The sequence below is a fragment of the Melospiza georgiana genome, unplaced genomic scaffold (genome assembly GCF_028018845.1).
Source record: "Melospiza georgiana isolate bMelGeo1 unplaced genomic scaffold, bMelGeo1.pri scaffold_29, whole genome shotgun sequence".
Taxonomy (NCBI): Eukaryota; Metazoa; Chordata; class Aves; order Passeriformes; family Passerellidae; genus Melospiza; species Melospiza georgiana.
In genome coordinates, this window is record NW_026652215.1 from 152861 (window position 1) to 178105 (window position 25245).

At 51.1% G+C, this 25245-nt stretch overlaps 1 protein-coding gene across 1 annotated transcript; it reads right to left on the bottom strand.

Moving 5' to 3' along the window:
* Positions 1 to 1666: 1666 nt before the first annotated feature.
* LOC131096326 (uncharacterized) lies at positions 1667 to 25245 on the bottom strand. The gene is given in 9 exon segments (XM_058044665.1): positions 1667 to 1699; positions 2004 to 2151; positions 2153 to 2463; positions 2661 to 2711; positions 2832 to 3193; positions 3272 to 3449; positions 9918 to 10045; positions 11755 to 12031; positions 25090 to 25245. Coding segments are annotated over 9 exon segments (1644 nt in total).

Genomic DNA, 25245 nt, shown 5'->3' on the forward strand with positions numbered 1-25245 from the left:
TTCTTCCTTCTGCCACTGTTCTCCTGATCTTTCTGTCGAGGTGATTCCTGGTTGTTGGACCTCAAACCGAGCACTGATAGACATTCCTGCCACATTCCTGTCCTGGAATAGCCCAGGTTCCTCCCTGGCCAGCAAGCAGATAATCCAAGGCCCTGAGGTTCTGCAGAGCCCCATTTGTGTTTGTTGGAGCTCACAGCATGTGCTACTGGATATCTTAACAGCATCACTTATTATTTATTCTAATAATTGATTTAGCTCATTAGTGTAAATTGGGTGCAGCCATGCAGGGGGTTTCCATTTCCCCATGGGCCATTGTTAAGGGCATGGAGCAAATCTGGGACAGGTTCCCATCTCCTCATTTTTTCAACTGCTTTTTTAACAACCCCTTCCTTCACCTGTTCAACCAGTCCTGCAGCTTGTGGATTGTCTGGGATATGAAAAACCCAGCAGTCTTAATCACTGCATTTTTCACAGTAACAGACAAAGCATTCCACATCACAGCATCAGCAAATCCCATAAAAATAGCCAATTTCATCCCTTCCTCCTTTATTCCTTGCATACAATCTCACAAAGCTTACCACTGCCATTTGGGTCTTGGCCAGACCTTTTCTGTGGGGTATTCAGTGTCACAGTGAGCAGCTAAAGCTGACATATTATAATTGTCAGCCATATTTCACTGGGTCAATTTTAATTACATAGATAAAAATATAAATTACTGTCTTATATATAACTATTAAAATCAATCATTGTTATTATTATTATTATTATTATTATTACTATTATTACTATTATTACTATTATTATTATTACTATTATATTATTGCTATTATTATTTAACTTGCACAAATGAACCTGAGCTCAAGATTTGAACCTTTTGTCACTCTGTGTGGGAGTATTTCAACAACAGTTTTTCCTTCTGTTGGTGCTGTTAATAAAATTCACCCTCGTCTGCCCAAACCCACAAGGTCTTTTCCTTTTCCATGTGCAATTTTTGGATGCATTTGAAGCCATCCAGGGGTGCAGCTTCTTTTACCCGACTGCCCCACTGCTCACACAGGGCTCCGACCTCAGCCCACTCCAGAGCCAGGGAACTCCAGGGAAGGGCTTCCCAGCTGGCAATTTCTGATGGCACTGATTCCTCACATTGACACTGAACAAGTGACATTTTGTTGGGATCTGGCCAGACTGTGCCAGTTTTGTTTTACCAGTGGGCAGGGTCAGCACCAAAGACACAGACTCCAACTGAAGGAATCAGTGTCATTTCCTGCAGTTCAGGGAAGCAAAGAATCACAAAAGGAGCAGCTCAGCAATGCACCCAACCATCCCCACCACAGATTGCAGCAGTGATTAAGAAAGATTCAGTAGCATTTACCCTCAGCCTTTACCATCCCCCAGACCCACACAGCAGCTGGGGAAGCTGTCACAGCCAAGGGCTGCAGAGCCACTCCTGGGCACTGGGAATTCCTGCAGGTGCCTCCAGGCCCAGGTGAGGCTCCAACCCCACTGGGAGAGGGCCCAGCTCTGACAGTGCTGAAGGAACAAACTGACAGCACTGCTAGGGTGGCAACATCTGCTTTCATCCTCCTCTTGGGTCCCTCCCAAAGCCTGGCCAGGGCTCAAGGGGGAACCAAGGGAGCTGACTTTGACCATACAGCCCCAAAAAAGGTCAGATGTCAGATTTCATGGCCTTGTCTGGCTTCTAAATACACAAAGGTCAAGACATGTTTCACTAATGACTGGGTACATCTATCACAGGGCTAATGACCATGCATATTTCATTAGGGAGCACATACAAAGACAACCTTTGCTTTGAAGGTTCATCCAGAGGCCATCTTTGGTTCTCGCCCCCGCCTCTCTGCTATCCCCACCCACGGGGGTTTTGGTTGGGCTGGCTGCTCCAGTCCTGGGCAGAGTGGCTGGCAAAGGCTGCCAGCAGGGCTGGAAGATCGCTGCCCACCCAGCCCCGCTGTAAAGCAACTCAGCTGAAGATTCAGTCCCCTGACTGGCAGCAAAATCCCCGCTGCCACAGCCAGCTTGGGCTGGGAGATGTTGGGCCATGAGATGTCAGCAGCGGGAGCACAGCCCTGCGTGGGCTCACCTGCAAAGTGAGTGTAAACTGTGTCTTGCAGGTAGGTGCCACAGCCAAAGTCATGAGTTTGCCTGGCTGGTGTCCAGGTCAACCAGGATATTCCCTGGTTTGATGTCGCGGTGCAGGACCCTGCAGCTGGTGCAGTGCCGCACGGCCTCCAGCACCTGGCGGAACAGCTCCCGCGCCTCCTCCTCGGGCAGGAATCGCCGTGCCCCAATGAAACGCTGCAGGTCCTGACACTGCTCTGGCCGCTCCAGCACCATCACGATGCAGTTGGGGAGCTCGAGCCACTCCAGCAGCTGGACCACACCGGGGAAGCCAGTGGACACCTTGGCCAGCAGCACGACCTCCAGGGGTGCGCTGGTGCCGTCGGGCTGCGGGAGGAGCACGATGCCGTCAGTGGGGCCGATGCCGTGCCAGGCCTGGGGAAGCCCTCAGCCAGCCCGGGATGCTCTGAGCCCTGCGCTGGCCCCACGCCCGCTCTCCCTCGGGGCGTCCTGGCAGCTCCCACCGTGCCGGGCCCCGGCTCATCCCCGGCCGGCAGCCCCGGCTGCTGGCCCTGCTCACTCACCAGCTCGCCCCAGTGCCGGACGCGGTTCCGTGGCACCCTTTTGATGGCCACCTGCAAGCCAAGGGCAGCAGCGGGGTGAGCTCGCCGCCCGCACTGCGAGCCCCATCCTCCGCCCTCCGCCCTCCTCCTCCATCCCCTCCTCCTGCGCCCGCCGCCGGCCCCGCCGCTCACCGGGGCGCCGTCCGAGACCCGCGTGGCTGCGAAGACTCTGCCGAAGCCGCCGCGCCCCAGCAGCGATCCCAGCCGGTACCGCTCCAGCAGGGCCTCCTGCGCCGTCCCTGCGGGCGGGACGCGGCTGTCAGCGCTCGGCCCGGGGCCAGCAACGACCCCCGAGCGCCCCTCACCTGCCCCGGGCCGGCCATGCCCAGGCGTTCGCTCCCGGGAACGCGGCACGGGAGGCTCGGGGCCGGCGGCCGCGCTGCCGAGCGGCGGAGCTCGGGCCGGGGAAGCCGCAGCGGAGGCGGCGGGAGCGGCCGCGCCGCCTGTGTGCTCCGCGGGCCCCGGGAGGAGCCGGGGCCGGGGCCGGGGCCGGGGCCGGGGCCGGGGTCGGGACCGGGGCTGTGGTCGGGGGCGGGGGCGGGGCCGGGGTCGGGTCTGGGGCCGGGGTCGGGCCAGGCGGAGGCAAAAGGCGGCGATGCCGCCCCCGCCCCAGGCACTGATGCCCGCCCAGCAGCGCCACCGCCAGCACGGCCAGAGCCGGGCGGAGGCGAGACCGCGGCGGGACGGCCGGGGCCGGGCACGGGGCAGCCCCGCCCGGGGCCGGGGGCGGGCCGGGGGCATGGCCCGGCCCGGCAGGGGAGAGGGAGGCGGGGAGAGGGGAGGGACGCCGGGCAAGGGACCCCGAGAGAAGGGTGCCCGACAGCGGGAAAGGGAGAGAGAGAGCAAGAAAGAGAGAAAGAAAGAGAGTATTCAAAATATCTCTTTGCTGCTGCCGCCGCTGCCGCCGCTGCAACTGAAGCACCGGGGCCGTTCGTCCCCGTGTCCGTTCCCCGCTCGCCCCACGAGCCCCACGTTCGAGCCCCGCGCGCCCCGGGGACAGCCCCTCCGTCTGCCCAAACACGGGAACTTTGCAGTGCTGGGCCCAGATGCAGAGCCCTGACTCCTGCACTCCGGCACAGCAATCCCCTCGCTTGCTGCTGTGCATTGTCCTTGCTGAGCGTCAAACACTGTCGGGCCGCCTTCCCTTGGGGTAGGATTCCTACCTGACCCCAGCACTGCACTTACACCTCCAGTGTTGCTTTCCAGTAAAAACAGGGGAAGGAAAACTGTGTGTGGCTCATGGGATTTTAGTGTGTCTAAAAATCACTAAGTCACCAATCTTAGAGGTGCAGTGCATCTGGAATTACTGGGATGCAACATAGAAAAGGGGAGCATAGAAATAAATAGAGGAAAACATCTTGGATTGTTTCTTTCATTTTCATTTCACTTCTGCAAAGCTGTTTCTGTTTTCCAGGAATCTTCTCCTGTCTGCTCTTCCCAAGAATCTCTCATGGAGAACAAGGTCAAGCTTCTGTCAAAAGATTTTCCATCAGGAAATTATGCCACTGGTGAAATTTTCATGATGACTGTTTGTGCTGGCTTAGGGCAAATTTTGGGAGGAAATCTCCAAAAGGGGTCTGTCTAGAAAGCAAGTTCAAATGGCCCCTCCCCCTACTAATTCAGGAAAAGACTTCCCTCGAGAAAAGTGAAAAAACCCCAGTTTATTTAACAAGTAAAGTATTCACAAGCATGAAAAATGAGTAATATTAAATAAAACCTCTGACAGTGGTGGAGATGGCAAATTCAGAAAGTCCTTTTTGTGGGTTGTAGTTGGCTCACTCGGTCTCTCCTGAGTCCCTCTGGCGCTGGAATGCAGCATCCCAGAGCTTGGTGGGCCACAGGTGTGAGCTGCTGCCGGTGTTTGTCTGGGTTTTCAGTCCAGAGCAGGTTTAAACAGTTCCAAGAAAAAGGAAAGCCACAGTCCAAGGAACTTCTCTTCCTAAGCTAGCTAAAACTAAATTGCTAGACCTGGGCTGTGAAGGCATCGGGAAATTTCCAAATCTGGGCAATGGCGGTCCCAGCAAACACCAGAGCTGGATGATGCTGGTGCCAGAACCTGCAGATTTCCAAACTCTGGCTTTCTGTGCCAGCAAATCCCCGGACTTGGGCTGTGCCGGCACCAGGAAGTTTTCACACCTGGGCGCTGGCACTGCCAGCCAACACCAGATCTGGGTGGTGTCATTGCCAACGACAGAAATCTGCCAGATTTGGGCTCTGCTGGCACTGAGAAATCTCCAAATCTGGGTTCTGGTGCAGGAAACACAAGATGTGGGGGTGGTGCCAGACCCAGTAGCAGGAAGCTGCCACAGGTTTTGGGTTTCTGTGCCAGCAAATTGCTGCACTTGGGCTGTGCCAGAATAGGGAAATTTCCAGATCTGGGCACTGGCAGTGCCAGCATACAGCCCATTTCAGGCTCCAGGCTCCAGGAAGGACTGGGTCTGGATGCCTTCCTCTTTTCTTTCCTTCTTTCCTTCCATCTTTCTTGGGATCCTGCTGCCAACAAACTCCAGATTGGGCAGTGCTGGCAAGGGGAAATTGCCAGGTTTTAGCTTTCTTTGCCTGCAAATTCTGGATATGGGTGGTGCCAGAAGAGGGAAATTGCCAGATGTGGGCACTGCCAGATCTTGGTGTGGAATGTGCCGGCACTGAGAAATTGCCAGATGCTTATTTTCTCTGCCAGCAAATTGCTGGAATTAGGCTGTGCAGGCATCTGAAACATTCCCGATCTGGGTACTGGCGGTGTCAGCAAATCCGAGATCGGGTTGCTGCAGGTACCAGGTCCTTGCTTGGTTTTGACTGTCTTTGCCAGCAAGTTGCTGCACTTGGGCTGTGCCAGAATAGGGAAATATCAAAATCTGGGAACTGGCAGTGCCAGCAAACACCACATTTCAGGAAGGACTGGATCTGGACCTGTTCCCTCCCTGCCCACCTCCCTCAACAAGGTGCCAGAGGGGCTGGAGAGCAGCCAGGCAGAAAGGGACCTGCAGGGACTGATGGACAGCAGGCTGGACATGAGCCAGCAGTGTGCCCAGGTGGGCAAGGAGGCCAATGGCTCCTGGCCTGGCTCAGGAATGGTGTGGCCAGCAGGAGCAGGGCAGGGATTGTTCCCCTGTGCTGGGCACTGCTTGGGCAGCGCCTCAAGTGCTGTTTGTAGTTCTGGTGCCCCCAATTTAGGAAGGACATGGAAGGGCTGGAGCGTGTCCAGAGAAGGGCAACAAGACTGGGGAGGGGTCTGGAGCACAAGAGCTGTGGGGAGTGGCTGAGAGAGCTGGGGTTGTTTATCCTGGAGAAGAGGAGGCTCAGGGGAGACAAAGTGGTGTCAGGGCACAGGTTGGACTTGATGATCGCCATGGCCTGTTCCACCCTTGCTGATTCTGGGATTCTCTGAAACCACCCTTGGAGCAGTTGCAGGAGGAGCCCTGGGCCTCCTCTTCAGCAGCTCCAGCAGCCCAGGTCCCTCAGCTTCTCCTGCCCGCCCCAAAGCCCCTCCTGTCAGTCCTGCAGAGCCTCTGCAGCTCCTCCTCATTGCCCAGAACAGGGAGCCCCAGAGGCAGACACAGCAGCCCAGATGTGCCCCCCTGGCCTGGGGTGCCTCTGGCAAGGGAGCAGAACCAGGCACTGCAGGAGCCTGCAGACAATTGATCTGAAGGCCAAAGCTCCTTAGCTCCTTCTGAAAGAGCAGGAACAGTTCCTCATTCCAGTGTGGTGGAAGGCTGGGCACCACAGCTCCAGGTGAGGACTGGACACAAGTTTGCTCCCACTGAGTGCTGAGATGGGTTCTGCAGGAGCTCTGGGCTCCTGTGCTTGCCAGCCACAATGAGGAGAGAAGGAGCCAAGTGCACTGATGTGGGAAATGGATATCTAGAAAGCTTTTAGGGCCTAGTAGAATGCCCACAGAGTATGAATCTGTATATAAACCTTGAGACAAGAAATGCTAACTTAAAAATGCCATGGAATAGGACAGATATTGTTGAGAGAGAAATGGAGCTAAAAAAAAGTTTCAATAGATGGCCTTGCAAATAAGACTTTGGAAAAACAGAGCTATGAAAGATGCATTGTAGTGGGACCCACGAGGAATAGTTTCAAATAATTGGCTTTAAGGCATCTACAACATGGCATGGCAAAAAGGCTGATAGACATGAAACGCCTATAATGTATTATAATTAGGAAGTAGTTGGCTTCTGATTGTGATGGCATGAATTATAACATCTGTATTGTCTCACCCTTCTCATGAGACTGAAAATGGAATAAAAGTTTTTAAAACACCTCCCAGTGTCCCCATCTCTAGGTCAAGAAAAGAGTATTATCCAACACACTGACACACCTTTGCCTCGAGCATAACCCAGCCTGGACCAAACACACTGAAAAGTTTCCCCTTTGGCCCATATCTTGAAACATCAGGTCTGCTGTTTGACAGCTCATGTTGGTTTGGTGTCAAGGAGTTTCCCTCAGAAATACTGGGTTTGTCTTCCTCTGTGCCTTCCCCTCAGCAGCCTTGGGGATGCTCCTGTGTGAAGCCATCTGTCTCACACTGTTTGAGACAACTTCAAACAGGATATTGTGCAATAAGTCATCTCCTCCAAAGGGTTCCAACAACCCCTTTCCAGCAATAGGAAATTATTACTGATAGATGAAAGTGGAAAACCCCCAACAGTTTATTAACAAACAGAATCCCCCCATGACACGCGTTACAAGAAGGCGCCGGGGTCTCTCTCGGAAGAACAGGTGCTGTCACGGAGCAGTTCCAGCAGCTGATGGAAGCTCGGGGACTCATCCGGTGTCGGCTTTCTCCCGTGGCAGAGCTCCATGGGGCGGGCAGGGCAGTGAAGCAGCTGGGCTGGAGCCCCTCGCTGCCTTGTCTCCCCGGCGTGGCTCAGCTCACAGACTCTCGGGCTGGGAGCGGGGCTGCTCCGCTCCTGCCGGCACCGTGTCCCTGGGCTTGGACAAACAGTTTCCTGCCAGGAGAGCCCTGCACACTGCTCCACTGATCTTTCATACAGGCCCAAACCAACTCCAAACACTCTGTCTGCAGCAGCTTTGCACAAAGGGCTGCAGCAATCCAGGACAGCTGCAAGTGAGTGTTGGAAGGCTCTTGTCTTGTTCCTGACAGCAGAATTCTTGATGATCTGATGCAGTTTTATTCAGATATAACATGAGAGCTGAGGTTTTTTTGTTAAAATATTTCATGGTGAGTAACAAGCCTTGGGAGCATGAGGTACAGGACTGATGTGTGAAAGCATGAGCATATCCTCCAAAGTGGCCAGTTTAATTGTCCATTTTATTACTCTTGTATTTACTCCACACTAATAAGGAAAACCAAGCTCTGCTTGGAGGCAAAACAGGCATGGGATACACTCTGGTCCCTCGCAGGCTCACCAGGCTGGCAGTGACACAGCAGGCAGTCTGCTTCATTGTGAACCACTACAGAGCTGCATCCCAATCTGGTTTATGTAGTGTGGTATTATTAAGAGCTCCTTTTCTGCATGAGATACAAAAAGGACATCCCAAATGATCTTCATGCAAACATGCAGTAAAGAACTGCTCCTGCTATCCTAATGAAGCGTTTGCTTTGGCAATTACACTCTTCCCATTCATCTTTTGAGGCAGACACCTCACGTTTTCCCCTACACCCTTGCAGGGCTGGCAGTCGCTGTTTCCCAGTTCCTGTTCTTCCCTAGAGATGGTGCAGTGGCTGCTTTGAAACAAAAAGCCTTGAGATATGGACAGCTTGAAGGAGCATGAAATGCTAACTAAGTGCTCATATTGGTAACACCCATGTCTGCACTGCCCAGTGCTCTGCAGCAGCAGCAGCGGGACCGTGCATCATTCCTGTTGGTTGATGTTCATGTTTCTCATGTGCAAGAGCAATGACTTTGAGGAGGGACAAAAATGCCCCTCTTCAAACAGTGGGTGTGCAAGGAGATGTGAAGTTTCAAAGCCTTTTCTAGGATATTTCAGAAAGATCTAAGAGAATATTGTGGCATGGGGTAGGTCCCTAAATTTGTCTCCAGAGGAATCCCCAAAGGGCACATTCACTCTGCTGCTGATGGCAACCACAGAAGCTCATGGACCAGTTTTTCCTGCAACGTGCCACCCTGCCTGGGCTTTACTAGGCTGGGACTAGACCCAGAGCTAAGCAAACACATGCAGCCAGGTGACATTGTGTAACATCTGAGGCTGGCAACCATGAGGACTTTGCTGTCAAAAGGTTACAGTTTGCACTGGGCCCAGAAGTGTTTTTCCCTAAGGCAAAGCAAATTGAAATGTGAAGATTAAAAGCTTCAAATGACTATGAAAGGAAACTGCAGAATAATTTCTGGAAGGGCAGCATTGTCAATGATCATGCAGCCCACCAACAGCTGGAGCTGAATCCAGAATTGCTTCTTCCAGCTGTGCAGGAATTCATTCCACTGGCAAGCACTGGTCCATGGGAACAAATGATCCCCTAGCTCTGGGCTGAATGGCACCCAGGCTGCAGTGCAGATCTGAGGAACCCTTGTCACTTGTTATTGGCCTCCCAGTGCACTCATCCTTCTGCAACCAAGGGGCAAACAACACAGCTGCACTGCTGTCCCGGGTAAATATATATACGGGTGATTTTGCGAAAGCAGTGCATCTTTTCCCGGTGAAATACACAACCTCTTCTTACCTATGCAATTGTGATTGAAGTCACCTGTGAGCCAGATCTGTGGGAGATTGCAAAGGAGCAAAGCTTTGGGATTTGGGCACACTTCTCTTGGTTTCTTTGCTCAGGTCTTTGGTGAGCACAGAACACACCTAGGTAGAAAACCTTTGACTAGACAGGATCTTTTGGATCCATTGTCCCTCAAACAGGTCAACAGGTGACTCTGTTGTAATGCTAAGTAACAAAGAGCAGCACAAATGACACAAAGAAAAGATGGCCAAAGAGGAAGAGGAGAGGCCCAATGTGGAAAGGATGTGGTGAGACACTGGCACACTGAATGAGCTGCACTCCCATAATCTCTAGGCTGGCAGGTCCTGGTCTCACATTCTCCTCTTGGTTTTTTCAATTTTGTTTATTTATTTACTTTTTTTCATCATCAAAATGAAATATATAGAATTAAAAACATGTCATCAAAACTTAAAGACAGAATCAAAACACAATAATTCAAAACTACATCTAAAGATCAGAACATATGTACATCTGTAACTATCAAGCCTAACGCATCAATCCTATTCTTCAAACACTCTCCATACAGGCGGCAGCTTCTTCCTGAGCTTGGAGGACAGAGAGCTCTTCTGGATAGGAGGCAAGGACTTTGTGGGTGAGGGAACATCGGAAGTGTCCCAAGAAAACTTCTCAGTAAGACGGTAACCAGTCAGATCTGCAAAATGGAGACACAAAGTTAAACAGAGGCCACCATGCAAACCTAAAGCATCTGAAGCTCCATAATTCCTGGGACACATTTCCTGGAAATGTCCAAACAGCTGCACAGGGAAACATGCTCCTGCTGGCAGACACTGAGGCAGGCCAGGGCAAACCCTGAGCCACTTGCCCAGAGCTGGCACAGGCCCAGCCTGGCCTCTGGGCTGCCCTGGGTCAGCAGGGAGCCCAGAGCCCTGTGCTCTCCAGGAATGGCTCAGCTGCACATGCACTCTCCTGCTCCTCTGCCTGCCCCACAGCTCAGCAGCCCCACAGCTCCAGGGGCACTGGCAGCAGCACAGCTCATTGCAGGGGCACGTGCAGGGCACAGCTGTTCCCTGGCAATGTGCGCAGCCTCTCTGGGCTGCCACAAGACCCTTCCTGCCAGCAGAGATTGGCCCAGCTCCCCCCTCACCTCTGTGTGAGGCTCAGCCATGATTGCCTTCACCTTGTCCTCAATCTGGAGCTGCTTCAGGCAACCCATGCCATGAGTAGGAAGGGCAATGGAGAGAACAGGGGCAGATGCACACCACAGAGACCCGCAGCAGGACTGAGGCTCTTTTCACCCATGTATCCTAAAATCTGCAGAGTTTTGGAAAACAACAAATGCAGGGAAAACACGTGGTGGGCTGTGAAGTTGCAGAATATCCAGCAATACAGCCTGTTTCTTCTGTGGGGCTTGGCAATGGATCCATCTGAATGTTTTACCCTATTGCAAAGCTGAGGAAAGGGTGGCAGGCAGTTTAGCCAGGCTGTCCTGTTCTAGAGAGTGTCTCTTGGGAACTATCAGGCCCAGCACCAACATTTAAGGCAGCATTTGCTTCAACTGTCCCATGGCAGTCAGCCTGTGAAGGTGCCTGTAAAGTGATTCATCATCTCAAGGCTAACATGAAACATCACTTTGAATAGAAAGTAGAGCTCTAAGGCCATGACAGTCATACAAGACTCCTTTGGCAGGAGCTGCACCTGCTGTGCAGGCTGTGCCACACCCAGCAGATTGTCCCCCATGTGCTCCATGAGGGCAAGGATGCTCTTCGTTTCCCAAGTTAATGGCATCATGAGGAGACATGGTTTTCCCAGGGCCTCTGTGGTTAGCACTGTGAAATACCAAACACTGCTCACAGCTGCAATTGCAATTGCCCCTCTGCCCACAAAAGCACAAGGCTCCATCCTTGGCCTTTGCAGGCACTTTCCCTTCCCCATCAGTCACCACATCTAGGAAAATCTGACAGGCTGGGAGAACTCCAGGAAGCAGCAGGAAGCTGAGTCAGAGGAGCTTTAGTTTGGATATCAGGAAAAAGGGTTTTTCACCCAGAGGGTGGCTGGGCACTGGAACAGGCTCCCCAGGGCAGTGGTCACAGCACCAAGCCTGACAGGGCTGAAGGAGCATTTGGACAACAATCTCAGGCACTTGGTGTGACCCTTGGGCTGTTCTGGGCAAGGCCAGGAGCTGGACTCGATGGTCCTGATGGGTCCCTTCCAACTTTCCATATTCTTTACTTCTGTAATTCTGAGAACTGATGGGCTGCAGGAGGGCAGAAATAGGTGACAAGAGGAAAGAAGTGAGGTTGGTTGGAGAATCAAGTCACTGAGTCCACAGAAGATGCAGGATACAGGACCCTTCCCTCCAACCATTCCCATTGTCTGTCTCATCCCTTCTCCCTCCCCCACACACAAAGGTGAAGAACATCACTAAAAGAAGAAGAACCTGCTTGACTCCCATGTCCATGAGTGCAGTCTTTGCTCGTGCAGGAGTCACATTCTCCACCATGATCCCCAGGCTCTGACTGGCTGCTTTCTGAACAAATTCTGGGGAGTTGGACACCATCTGGAGAAGGACCCGAGCAACCTCATCCACCTCAGAGTCCATGTCCTTCTTCAAGGTCACAGAGAGCTCTCCCAGAGTGACAATGTCAGAGCAGGACACCTTGGAACCGAGGTTGGTCACCTGGGGAAGCCATGAGGGGAAACATAAGAATCACCTTGGAAAGAAAACCAGTTGCCTTCAACAGAAGTCCCAGGAAATGACAACACATCCCACTGTGTCCAGAGGAACATACAAGGACAGAAGAGCAGGAGACCACAAGCACAGAAAGGCACTTACTCTGGCACCAATTTCTGGCTTCAGACCTGCTTACTGCAGGCGTAAATAAAAATTTCATTAAGTGTTCTATTTAACCCTTCTTAAATGTCCACATCTTTGTTTTTAGGTCCTTTTACTAGAAAATAAATAAAGAGCTGCTTTCAAATCATGAAGGCAAAAGTCATAAAGATAAAAGAGTCAGGTGCTCCTGTTCAAAAAAGCAACACCAGCAGCTGAAGCACTCAGCCAGGAAACAGAAAACACAGGCTCAGGTCTACAGAATAATTTGCAGCGTTGAATTATAGCTTGGGCAGAGACTGGGACTCTGGCAACTAACATCATTAGTGTCTCAGTTTCTGCATTTGCACATTGCATTATGAAGGCACCACACTCAAAGATGAGTGTCAGATATCCGAGCTGCCAGTAAATACAGCTGCATGTGCCCACAGATCCTACAGACAGCTGACAGACATTGGAAATATCAGGTCTAAAACCAGAAATTAAGGCAGACCCTGAGCACACATGGAGGTGAGCAAGCACATACCTACTCTACACACTGTGTATGAAGTATGGGGGACAATTCAGAACAATGTTCTCACCTTGCTGGCAATTGCCAAGCAAACCTCACCAAGTCTACAAAGCAGGACCTCTGAATGGGACCCAGCCAGGTGTTGGATGGTGAAGAGTCCTCCTCCTTCAGCTCCCTGAAAGGCAGAAGATTGATTTTTCTCTCCACCAAGGCAGCACCCTCTGAAATGACCAGGCTGGCAGCTCAGTTGAACAATGGGAGGTGCTTTACAAGGAGTGCTTAATGAAATCATGGAATGCGTTGCCCCAGGATGCTGTGGCTGTCAAAAGCATTCACAAACCCAAGAGGCAAAGAGAGGGGTTTCAGAGTGGCCATTTAAGAAGACAGCCTTTCTGAAATCTCTGGCACATGAGGCCCCTCTGTCACTGCTTCCTAGAAACTGTGAGACCGGGCCATGCTGCTGTTTGTTGTCACCTCCCTGTACCTGTCCCTGAGACACAGTGCCACCGGGCTGTTATTGGGGCATTTTCCTTCTTTGTCAGCCCCAGCAGGCATTCAGCAGGGAGAGTCTGCACTGCCACTCTGGAGCTGAGTTTCCACTCTATGATCTCGGCCTCTCTGTCACCCCCTCCACTCCCCCTCACACATTCCCCAAAAAAGCAGCAGGATGTCTGCTGGGACCACCTCAGCCTGCAGGAAGGCCAAGTGGGTCCTGGCCTCTCCTGACCCACAGCACAGCTTTCTTTCATCCCAGCATGGAAATATAAAAACTGTATTATCACATCACACAGAAGGCCAGGAGCTTTTTATTTTGGCTGCAAGTGTCCACAGGGCATTGGGGAAGAGGAGAAAAAGAGTGTTTTGCAACAAGCAACCCAGCTACTCAGGCAGGATGGTAGGAAAAGTGTCTGGGAGCTGCTTTTTAGGACTTTGGTTGTTCTGCTGAAGCTTCTGACAGAGCTGGTGGGCAGATCCCAGAGCTGTGGAGAGTTCCTGGGAAATTTGTCCTTGGATATGCCTACGAATGCTCTCCCAGCCATGAACTGCCATCTGTGTCCTGTCCATATGTTACTGCCTTGACTGTTGAGTGTCTGAGGTGCCTCTTGAGGCTGCTATGGACCTCCTTCACCAAGGAATGGATTGTGATACAACATCCCTTTCTGCTTATGTTTGGGCACTGACAGAGCCTGGACCACTCTGCCTCGAGCTTGGGCTCTGGCCAAGCAAGATTGCCAATGAGAGCAGCTCAAGGTCCTCAGCTCTTCCCTGCTGCTGGGACACACAGACATGGCCATGGGGACAGAATGGAGCTGCCCCATCTGCCAGGGCACTAAGAAGGATGTGAATTTTTCTCTGCCCTGTCACCACCAGTTCTGCCTGGGCTGCATCCTGCAGCGGGCAAAGAGAAATCCAGCGTGCCAACTCTGCAGAAGAATGATAGAAGCTGTCAGGTTTTCTGAGTAGGATGAACAGGACTACATACAATTTGCCACCAGATCCCCCAAACAATTGCCAGAGTCCAGCAGGGAGAGAACCTGGCCACCTTGCTGAAAGCAGCCCCGCAGACCCTGTGATGGCTGCTCCATCTTCCCCACAGGGAACACTGTCCCCAGCTGAGCAGGGGGCTGCAGGACCAGAGCCTGTGGATGGCCTCCTGCCCAAGGTGTGGGCCGAATTTTTCAAATAACAATGTCATCTGCTGGACCAAAGGTGGCCCTGGCTGTGCCAGAAGCTGGAGGGAATATGTCAGCACCAGAGATAGCTGGTTAAGGAATCCATAGAGCAGCATCCTGCATGCCCTCTGTGCCTATGGTCAAGTTGCCAAACTCTTGGTGCCAGTATTGCAGCTTCTCCTCTGTAGCAGTCTGAATTGCTGCTAGCATAGTCCAGGGTAAAGAAGCAAAAAGGACCTTTGCATGATCTCCACAGATGTTTTATTCAGCCATGCAGGGAGATGTTCAGGTCCCAGCAGCCACACACAGAGGGTCTCACTTTGTTTCCACAGGGGCCCGGGGGCTGACCCTGATCTCGGGGCAGTACAAAGATATGGGGGCCAATCAGGGAATAGGGAAGGTGTGGCTCAGGAATGCAGGAACAGACACAGGAACAGGGGAAGGAGCCAATGGGGTCTAACAGCTTTTTGGGGGAAGCTTCTTGTGTCTCCCTAGACAAGGGAATGCCCCCCCCAGGGTCTCCACAGTTCACCATGTTTTATATTATTAGGAAAGCTTCTCTGAAAGATCAACTGAATCAACACAAAATTACAAAAACCATCAAAAGAGCTCATAGGAAAATTGTTCAAAATGCAAACAATTCTGAGCTCCCAAAGTGCCAACAGATTTCTTGGAGTGTCTTAGATCTGGCAGGAGGGATGCAGGGTTTTCTTAGCACAGTTTATCAGGAAGCTGAGTCATCCATACTGAACCTCTGGTCCATGGCCTGCTCACTGCCATCGTGCAGCAGGGAGGCCCAGAGGCTGCTGTGCTCTGGGCCTGTCAGGGATGAACACAGCGGCTCTGTGGCCAGTGCCAGCTCCAGCTCCAGCAGCTCACAAGAGGAGACTCCTTCCAGAAGCTCTGCTGGCTCCAGTGTGGCAGACCAGCAGAGCCCACTGGAAGCCCCCCTCCATTGCAGCCACCCCCAGCTGCACCCATCATCGCTGCAGAGCAGGAGCTGCCCCAGAGGAGCCGCGGCAGGAGCTCATGGCAGTGGCAGGTCCCTGTGCCCCGGGCAGAGCCACAGAACCTCTGCTCCTGCCTGGGACAGGGGCTGCTCACCCTGGTGTCCCACCGAGAGGAGGGATCCTGGGCCCCAAACTCTGCCCAGCCCTGCCAAAGGCCACCCCGCCAGCAGTGCCAGCAAGGTTCCTGCAGCCATTCAGCCAAATCAGAGGAAACAAATGTCTCTTCAGCTGACACAGTCTCTGCACACAGCTTTCTCCCCCTTCTCCTGGTGCCTTTCCCTGACTCCAGCAAGAGCTGCAGGAAATGCTGTGTGAGCCATGATGATGGAAGAGCTACTGATAAAAACACAGCGGTGATGCTTTCAGAGGAGTCATGAATGGAAGACTGACCAACCTTCCAGCCAATGGCATGCCAGAAGTTTCCATTCTTTAAATAATTGATTGTAATTAAAGAGTAAAAAGAAAGATACGGAAACAAATAAAATCTCCCACAGCTGCTGGCTTTCCTCAGGCTCCATGGTCTATGAATTGCTAGACTCACTTCATTTAGGCAGAATATTAACTGCCCTGACTTGTTGGAGACTGACCACAAGGTCTCATCTGTGGTGGGCAGTCACTAAAATTAGCTCAGCAGAGGCATCTTCAGCTGTCCTAGTGTAGCAGAAATACATATTCTCTGCTTCATGGCTGTGTGGCAGCAGCTGCTGGTGTGGATTTGTCAGCGTTGCTTCATGGATTACTCCTGGGAAGGAATTGTGTGCACAGGCACAGTATGATGGCTTCGATCTCCTCTAATTACTCCAATTGGATGATGGCCAGAACTTTTAGGCAAAAAGCATCATGACAGAATAATTTACAATATTCTCCAAACTACTCCTGTGGTTTGGATTTTCTTACTGATTAGGTTCAGTGTCTGGCCTCAAAAAATCAGTCCAGAAAGAACAGGCAAACCTCAGCTTGCAAGTTAGAGTGCAAGTCTTTAATCTGCTGGTTTTGCAGCATGTACAAACAACTCTTCAACATATTTGCAAATAAATCTCTTAGTTCTTGCTATACCTATCCAGAACCTGACTCTCTCCTCGTTTTAGTTTGATTTGAGATCTCAGCATGATTTTTTTCTGGACAGGGAAGTAAGAACCAGCTGCAAATACAGACTACAAGTGTGAATCTGTACTGCAGGAACTGAGCTGTAGCTTGGAATTAAAGGCAAGAAGTGATGCCATGGTAAATGTGAACATTTAGTGCTGACATAGGAGCCTTCTGCAATGCTCCACCAACCCATGGATCACATTGCTACAAACTCTCATTCTGGTGTTACAGAGTGTTGAAGAGCTGACTGTAAGTAAAAATATAGCCAGAATGTTAATTTTTGTTAATATAGCAGACAATGACTATCTAATAATTCACAGCTTATGGAAGTGAGTATTCAGATTTCCACTTAGTATGTGCTGGCAGTTTTAATTTGAAATCAACAGGTTTCTCCAAATCAAGTTATCCATAGGAATTAATTTGCTCTATGATCTACCTAAAAATGCCTCATTGTCTGCTAAGTTTAGTAGAAATTTGCAAAGTCAACAGTCCACAGATTTTCATTTCTTGTTTAGTGGCTATTCTGCAGGAAAGCTTTTACAGACTAATCAGTTTGGATGTAATTAAAATGCCAGTACATTTCATCTAGCCATTTTGGTATTAGAACAAAACCGTATGACTGCACAGCCTTTTAAAAACTATTTTAAAATAAATTTTCAAATCAACAGTCTGAGTAGGACTCAGAATAAAAACTCTACCAAACTTCAACTCCATTGGAAGATTCCCTTGTCACCCTGTGAATCAACTCTACATTCAGAAGATTAAAAGTCCCAATGATGGTGGTTTTGGTATGGTTAGGAATTGGGGAAGGGTCTTCTTCCTTCTCAGCTCCATGCTGCAGTGCCTTTGGGATGTGGCCTGCTGGCCATTGTTTGTGCAGCCCCGGTGTTTCTCCATGGGGCAGAAAGTGCAATTGCATTTCCAGCCCAAAGCCCGTGAGGAGTGGGGCGTGCAGAGCTGTGCCAGACCCAGGCCAGCAGCTGTGCCGCCAGAGGGTTTTGGTTCCTGCCCAGTGCAGCTGGTGCATCTCTGCCGTGAGTGCCTCCCTTGCCAGGTGCCCATGGACAGCAGGTGCAGGGTCCTGCAAGGGGCGTGGAGCAGGGTGGGGATGTCTGCTGGCAACAGAGTGCAGCGGAGAGCAAACAGTCCAGGATGGTCCTGGAGTGTGTGACAGAGAACTCCTGACACAGCTGGTGACTGAGCCACTGAGGGAAGGCACTGCTGGGCCTGCTGTTTGTGAGGAGAGAAGGGCTGCTGGGTGACAGCAGGGTTGGAGGCGGCCCTGGGCTCAGTGATCACAAAATGCTTGTGTTTGATTCCCAGAGAAGGAATGAGAGATGTTGGGGAAGTGTTGACCTGCAACAAATTGTGAATTTGTTAAGCTTTAACAGGCAGTGCTTAGTCGTACCTTCCCTCACAGCAGTGGTTAATGTATGCAAGTGGATGTCTTAGCCTTGAGAATAAAGACAGTGGGCCTGCTGAGGAGGTAGCTGCAATGCATTCAAGCAGAAGGCTCTTAACCATAGAAGGAGAAATTGAGGAACAGGATGTTCACCCCATGACCACCAGAGACCCTCAAGAGACCCCTACTCTAAATGTCAGTAATTTTGGGGAAGTGATTTAAACATGTCAAACACTTTGTGAGAATGTTTAGCCTGTGAGTTTGAGCAAAGGAATAAATAAAAGTAATGAAAGTAATGTCTTAGTTCCGTGGATACTAACCCGTGGGTGTGCATGTTTCAGGGAAGTGATTCCTCATGCACCCAGCACTGAAATAAAGTAATGCCTCTTTTCTCACACTGAGCTGGCAGTGTGGATTGGGCCCTGCTCGGTGACTTTCATTTTGGTAATTTCTACTGAAGCATAAAGAATGGTTGAAATGAAATCTTTTCCAGCTGTTTCCCTTTGGTTTACCTGTTTGAGGGGTAAAATTCTGTGCTGCAGGTGTGCTGGGTGTGTGCAGAGCAGTGCAGCCCCAGAAACCCCTTGGCTTGCCCACAGGTGATCATGCCTTGTTGCCAGGTGTGCCCAGCTGTGGCAGGAGAAGGAGCCGGCAGCACAGTGGGCACCGTGCCCTGCCCAGCCGGGGCTCTCTGGCACAGAGCAGCAGCAGCGCCAGCACCGTTCAACCCGCTCCTGCCTTGGCTTCCCCTGGCACACAGAAGCCTCTGGAAATCAGCACCGCCAGTGGCGTTCCCAGCTTGGAGCAGCTGCTGCTGGCGGGCAAATGCTGCCATTTCAACTGCTGCCAAAGGGGAAGAAAGGCAGAGATGTACCCGCACCGGAGCCCTGGGCATGTCCAATAAAGGAGCAAATATGTGGGGAGATTTGTTAGGAAACATTTCAGCTGTGATGCCAACAGTGGCCTCTCTCCCGGTTCTGTGTGTTCTGGACGAGTAATGCAATGGTTGGCTCTGACAATTGAGAAGTAGATGTTATGTGGATGTTCAAATGTGTAGTGATGGTATTGTAATATATCCTCCCATAGTCCTCTTTCCAGTCCCCCTTGTAACAGCCTTGGTAGTCAGGGCATTTGGGGAGGGCTGGCTTGTGACCAGCAGGCAGGGTGTAACAACGCCTGACCTCCAGTCAGGATGCAAGAAAGTAATCTCCACCAATGGACAGCAGAGAAAGAGTTGACTGACAAAAATTTTGGAGTGGCTAAGGGTATAAAAGGCAGAGACCCCTTTTTGTAGATGAGAACGTGGCTGCTAGTCACAGAGACTCCCAATGCTGCAATTTTTCCTTATTCAGTCCTTTGTTAAGGTTTACTAAACCTTTAAAATGTTAAAAGTGAGAGTCATTTCTCACATGTGCAATACTGTGGGCCATTATCTTGGTCTGGTTTCCTTTGCTTGGGTCCCATCTGAGTGCTCAGCTGGGGTACAGGCTGTAGGTGCTTGAGGCACTCTTGGAGTTCCTCTTGGATCCCCTCAACAACAGGGTTTTACCCATGAGGGGAATTTGTGCTGCTTTGTGACAGAGAAGAACTTCCCAGGCTCTTTTGTGTTTGCTGTAGGGAAGGTTGATTATTGCTTTGCATAAATTCACAGACTAACATGCTTTGTGATACTTTTCTTTGTCATACTTTGCTTTGTGATGTCACGGCATGGTTGCCACATCGTCGTGGTGACATCAGAAGGTTGCCTTGTGCACAGAAGGCCTGAGTGTCAAAGCAGCCTTGCTCACATCAGGAGAACCCTCCTGGTTGGAGCATTGGTCAGTGGGTAGTTGCACTCTGAGAGGCCGTTTGTTTTTCTAGTGTTGGAGAAGACTGGCACAGCTCTGGGAATATGATCCACCATCTGGCCACAGCAGCTTTTGCTGCTTATGGTGTTTGTTTTTCCGCGTATTATGTTACACACTTTGCACATAAGTAGAGTTTTCCATTTTACTTAGGTTAGGGTGTATCCTAACCTGGCTTTTGTATGTCTTCCTGCTGGTGGCTGAGTTACTGATTTTGAAAGGGAAAGAGCATTAGGATGCCACTGGTGTGGTATAGCTCCTGTCATGACGTTCAGCTAAAAAGGGGGTGTCTGTAGCCACAGGGGCAGCATTTGCAGGGGAACCTGCAGGGCTTCCGTTCCCTCCAGGGGAGAGTCTGTGGCAGCAGAGTCTGTCATTTCCTCAGTTTGCTGGGACAAGCAAGACACCTTTGAGATTGTAGACTGGCAGAGCTTCTTGGAAGGCCTTCTAAAAACTCTGCAGTTGTTCCCAGATATCAGAGAAAGCTCATTTATTTTTAAATTTTGTCATGAAAGGATTTGACTGTCTAACTTGACCTTTTTCAAAGTACTAAAATAGTGATTCCCTTTGCAAGGAAATGCAAACTCCAAAGCAGTGAGTGTCTGCCACAGCTCAGGGGGATTTTAGGGAAGCTTTTCTGAGCAACTGTTTCAAGCAAGTTAATGAGAACTGGTGCATGCAACTGATTAAAAAAAAAAAAGAACCTCAAGGAGAGGATTTCAGAAGCTGTTTTATGTCTTTGGTAGAACAGGAGCACTGAGTGTTAAAGAACAATTTGCATTTTCTTGGTCATATTTGTATTCATTTACTGGCAAAACAGGCTGAAGTGTAGGCACAAGCAAGAATATTGTCCTGATCCCTTGCTGGCTGTGTGAATGAAATGTGTCTGCTGGAAGGATGTTGTGAAACGGGAAATCATCTCTGTTTGGGTTGACTTGTTCTGTGGGATTCAGCAGCCCAGGCAGTTTTCTGACAGCATCTGGTTCATTTTCCCTTCCCACTACAGGTCACCTGAAGCGTGTATTCAGCAGTGCTGAAGATCCTGAGGTGAGTGAGAAAGGAACATTTCAAGTTCCTGGTGTTTAAGAATTGTAGAACATGATGTGAGCTGGGCCAGTAGCAGTAGAGTGTAGAGGGCCAGCTAGGAAGGCCAAAAGAAAATACATTTTCATGCCTGAAGAAAAATAACAAAGTGCGAAATGGATATTTTAAATTTCTATATCAGAGCTTTGAAGAACTACAAACCTAGTTTTGAAGAGAGAACCTTGCTTGCTGACAGCAGATAGGGTGGAATATTTACATAGGAGCAATTTCCTGTACAGTTGAATTAGACCATTTTAATTTAGTCAGAGTCCCTTAGAATTCTATTCCTATCAAACTTTATGATATCTACTTAGAAGATATCGTTGTAGAACAGGAAGGCCATCTTGCAATGGTGCCTGCAGTATCTGAAGTGCAATGGGCACCTTTGTGGCTGGGGAGCTGCGTGGGCCCAAAGGACGCAGGGCTGGCGGCCGTGAGCAGCTGAAGAGGAGGCAGCGTGGGGCCAGGGGGCCCAGAAGGCCAAGGGCACGGTGGCTGTGCCAGCAGCAGTGGGGCAGCAGGAGCAGGGCAGGGAGCGTGGCCCTGTGCTGGGCAGCGCTGCGGCCACAGCTGGAGTGCTGTGTGCAGCTGTGGGCCCTGGGAAGCAGAAAGTCATGGAGGGGCTGCAGCGTGGGCACAGAGGGACAGGGGAGCTGGGCAAGGGGTGCAGCACAAGGCCAGGGAGGAGGTGCTGAGGGAGCTTTAGCCTGGACAATGGGGGCTCATGAGGGACCTTCAGGCAGACTTCCATAGATCCCTGCCTTAGAACCATAGAGCCAATGCTCAGCACAAGGGCTGTTTCCCTACCAAACATCCCTTCACTGCATCCAAGTGCTTTAGACACTGGAGTAGGTAACACTTTCATATTTTGTTTATTTGTTTGTTTGCTAGAAGGAGAAGCCTTGTGCAATTTCTCCTTCTCCAGGGAGCAAGGGAGCTTTTACTCAGTCTTTCCTGCCCTTTTGCAGCACTGGCAGAAAAACATCACTTTCAGGTTAATGACTCCTGTGTCTTTTGGCTGCCCAGGGAATCAGTATGTGTTGTGTTTGGGAACTGAGCAGGAAATCAATGTCCTTGCATTCCAGCTGGTGCTCAGAGCTCAGAGGAGCTGGGAGGGGCTGGGCTGCATTTCTGATTCCAGCCACTTCAGCACCATCTGTGCGGTCGAGTCCAAGAGAAGAACTTGCCCGAGCACAGATGCACAAAGAATCCAGTTCCCAGCAATGCTCTGGGTCTGATTGCATTCCATAAGGACCCACATGCTCCAGATGCTCCAAGAGTGTGGTTTTTTGAGGCAACAGGAGAGGGAGAGCAATCTCAGGATTGTAGTTGAGCAGGGCACTGGCTACCAAGTTCTGATGTGTGTAGCAGCAGACAGGACAGTAAAGAGAGATTTCAGTAATGAGATCTGTCTATCTATCTATCTATCTATCTATCTATCTATCTATCTATCTATCTATCTATCTAATATTTACATAATTGCAATTGCATCTTCCTGGTTCTGGTCCAAGGCAGCTGGAGGTGCAAAGCTCATCGAAATCATCCCTTTCAGGAGAGAATTAGAGACATGTTCCCTTGACCAATTCTGAGCAGACAGAGATGTTTTCCCCTCCAGATATGGTGGGGTTTTTCCCCCTCAGAGTTGTTTTCCTCCTCTGGCCTCTTCTGCCCTCAAGTCCCCAGTTAATTCTTTAAATTTCTGCCTGTCCTAGAGAGGTGCAACAATTCCATGCTTAGGTGGTGTTTGGTGACTCTGGTCACACATGCATTATGCGACACATGGTTTCCTTCACTGGCATCCCCAGGGCTGTGTAAGTGCATTCGTTCATGGGGCCTTAGGAGAGTCTTCTCTTTCCCTCAGCAGCAGCAGCAGGGAGCGGTGGCAGGGTCAGGACGAGGAGGAGGTGGCTGCCCTGGCCCTTTGCTCCCGGGCCCCGGGCCAGGAGGGCTCTGGCTGCAGCAGGGCGCTCTTTGGGCAGCCCCTGGCAGCCTCTGCACAGAGCACGGCACGCTGCCCCGTCCTTCTTGTGCCACTTTCCTTCAGCAATACCCTAGCTCCTCTTCACAAGGAAAAAACTCCAGCAATCTAAAAAGAGATCATTCAAGTACAGTTCTACCTGCCTTTGTATTGTAGTTCAGGGCATGTATTTTTTTGTCTATAATTTCATTATTTTTATGAAAACATGCATTCATATCTTCACATTTTTGTGGTTTTAATTATTCATATAGCTAAACACTGCGTTTTAAACTCTTGATTTATTGCAGTTGGTAATTTTGAGGTAGTATATTTTAAAATGTCACAAAACAACACCTTTTGGGTAGTTTTTCTCACTCTTAAAAAAAACCCCATAAGCCATTTTAGTCTCTGTCTCTCCAAGTTGGTTCATATCGACCTATTTTAAATCACGGCTACAATACTTTTATAGGATTTAGAGAGGTCCAATGAAATGCACACCAGTGATTCCTCTTGTGGAATATCATGGCCCCACCATAAAGCCTCTATTTACTCTTCTTTCCTCTCATTAGCTCAACTGTAAACACATGTTTAGTTGCAAAATTACAAGATAAGCAAAATCAAAAGGATGTGAGGGGCCTTTGGGAGCTCCTTGCTGATCTTTCTGCTTCTTCAGCTGAGCAAGGCCCTGATCCAGGCAAAGAGATTGCACTTAGTGCTACACAACCATTTGGCTGGAACTCTGCTGATTTCTAGGAACAGCTGGAGGCCTCTATCTCCCCAGGATGTTTTGGCTGAGCCAAGCTTTGCTGGGTTTTGGCTGCAAATACCATTGCCCTTGCTCTCCTATATCCACAATACCATGGCTGGGAAAAAACTGCCACGTGGACCATCTTCCAAAGGCACTTTGGTCTGGAGTTTGTCAATGAACGAGAGCCTCATCCACTTCCAAACCACATGAAAAAAATTATGAAAGAGAACTTCCCATCCTTAACAAACAACTGACAATTCACAAATGGATCTAGAGCTTCTTTACGGAATGAAAAGGAAGGCAATCTTCCAATGGAGTTGTGCTTTCAGGAGTTTTTTTCTGACTCCCACTCCCAGCTGGCACTGGAAAAAGTCACGTCTCTGCAAGTGTCAGCGTCTTCTGTCTGCCATCAGTTGTTTTGCTGCAACAATCAGAACAGGCATCAGACTGGAGAGAGGCTCAGCTGATGCTAGGAACAGGAGCTGCCCCGAGGAGAAAAAAGACATGAACTTTTACCTCCCAAACCCATCTCCCCAGAGGCTCAAGCAGGATTCCTCTGGTTCCCAGAAATACAAAGAAATAGGGCTGAGAAGACCCTTTGCAGCTATGTGTTCATGCCCAAGACTTTGCTGAAGGCATTTGGGTTTTGCCTTTTTTTCTTTCCTATCTTTTCTGTATTCCTTGCACATCAATTTAGAGCTCTGTAGGCTACTCAATTTGGGACTACTTTTCCCAGTCCTTTTCCATGGCCTTTGCCTAAGCAGAAAGACAAACTTCCAGAGCTCCAAGCGCCAGGGGGTAGAAGGCCCCAGTGTTATCTTGGTTCTTCCTGGGACAGACTCCTCCAGGGAGATGGTGGACTCATCATCCCTGCAAGCCTTTGAAAGAAGATTGGATGTGGCACTCGGTGTCGTGCTTTAGTTGAGGTATTAGGCCATAGGTTGGACTCGATCATTTTTAAAGTGTCTGTCTTCCAAGCCAGTGATTCTGTGATTCTGTGACTGAGGCAGCTTTTCCTGCAGCCCTGGAAAGGGCTGCGGGGGCCCTTGGCCAAGGATGGGGATCAGGGCTCATGGAAAAGAAGCAAAGGGCAGAAGGTGAAGGCTGACAGGGCAGAGCTGCCTCAGCGCGGCGCAGAGCGAGCCTCATCTCCTCCTCCTCGCTCTGCGCCCTCTGCGCTGCCCTTTGCGCTCCTCTCGCTGCAGGGCTCCAGGGCGTGCTGGGGGCCGGGCCCATCGTCTTCGGGAAGCGCCGGTGCCTCGGAGGCGAGCGGCTGCTGCTGTGGCCGGCAGGGGAGAGCTGCGGCTGCGGCCCTGGGCACTGCGAGCTGCCGCTATGGCTGGCTCCTGCCACGGCTCCTGCCTCTGCTCCTGCCCTGTGCGCACAGACACGGCCGAGGGGTGGCCGGCAGCTCCCTGCCGCTCCGCAGCGGGCCCGGCCGGGCTGCTGCTCCCTGCGGCCTCTGTCCGCCCCGCCGCTGCCGGCCCCGCCGCTGCCGGCCCCGCCGCTGCCGGCCCCGCCGCTGCCGGCCCCGCCACTGCCGGCCCCGCCGCGCTCCCGCCTGCCTCTGCCGCGGCCGGGCCCACACCGGAGGCAGCACATTGCGGCCGGCTCGGAAAAGCCCTGCCCGCAAAGCGCCCGCCACGGCCTCGGCCTCAGGGCACAGGCTGCCGGCGTCCTCGCAGCTGCGAGCCGGCCCGGGCCGCCTGCCGGCCTCGGCCACAGCTCCCGCCTGTGTCTCCAT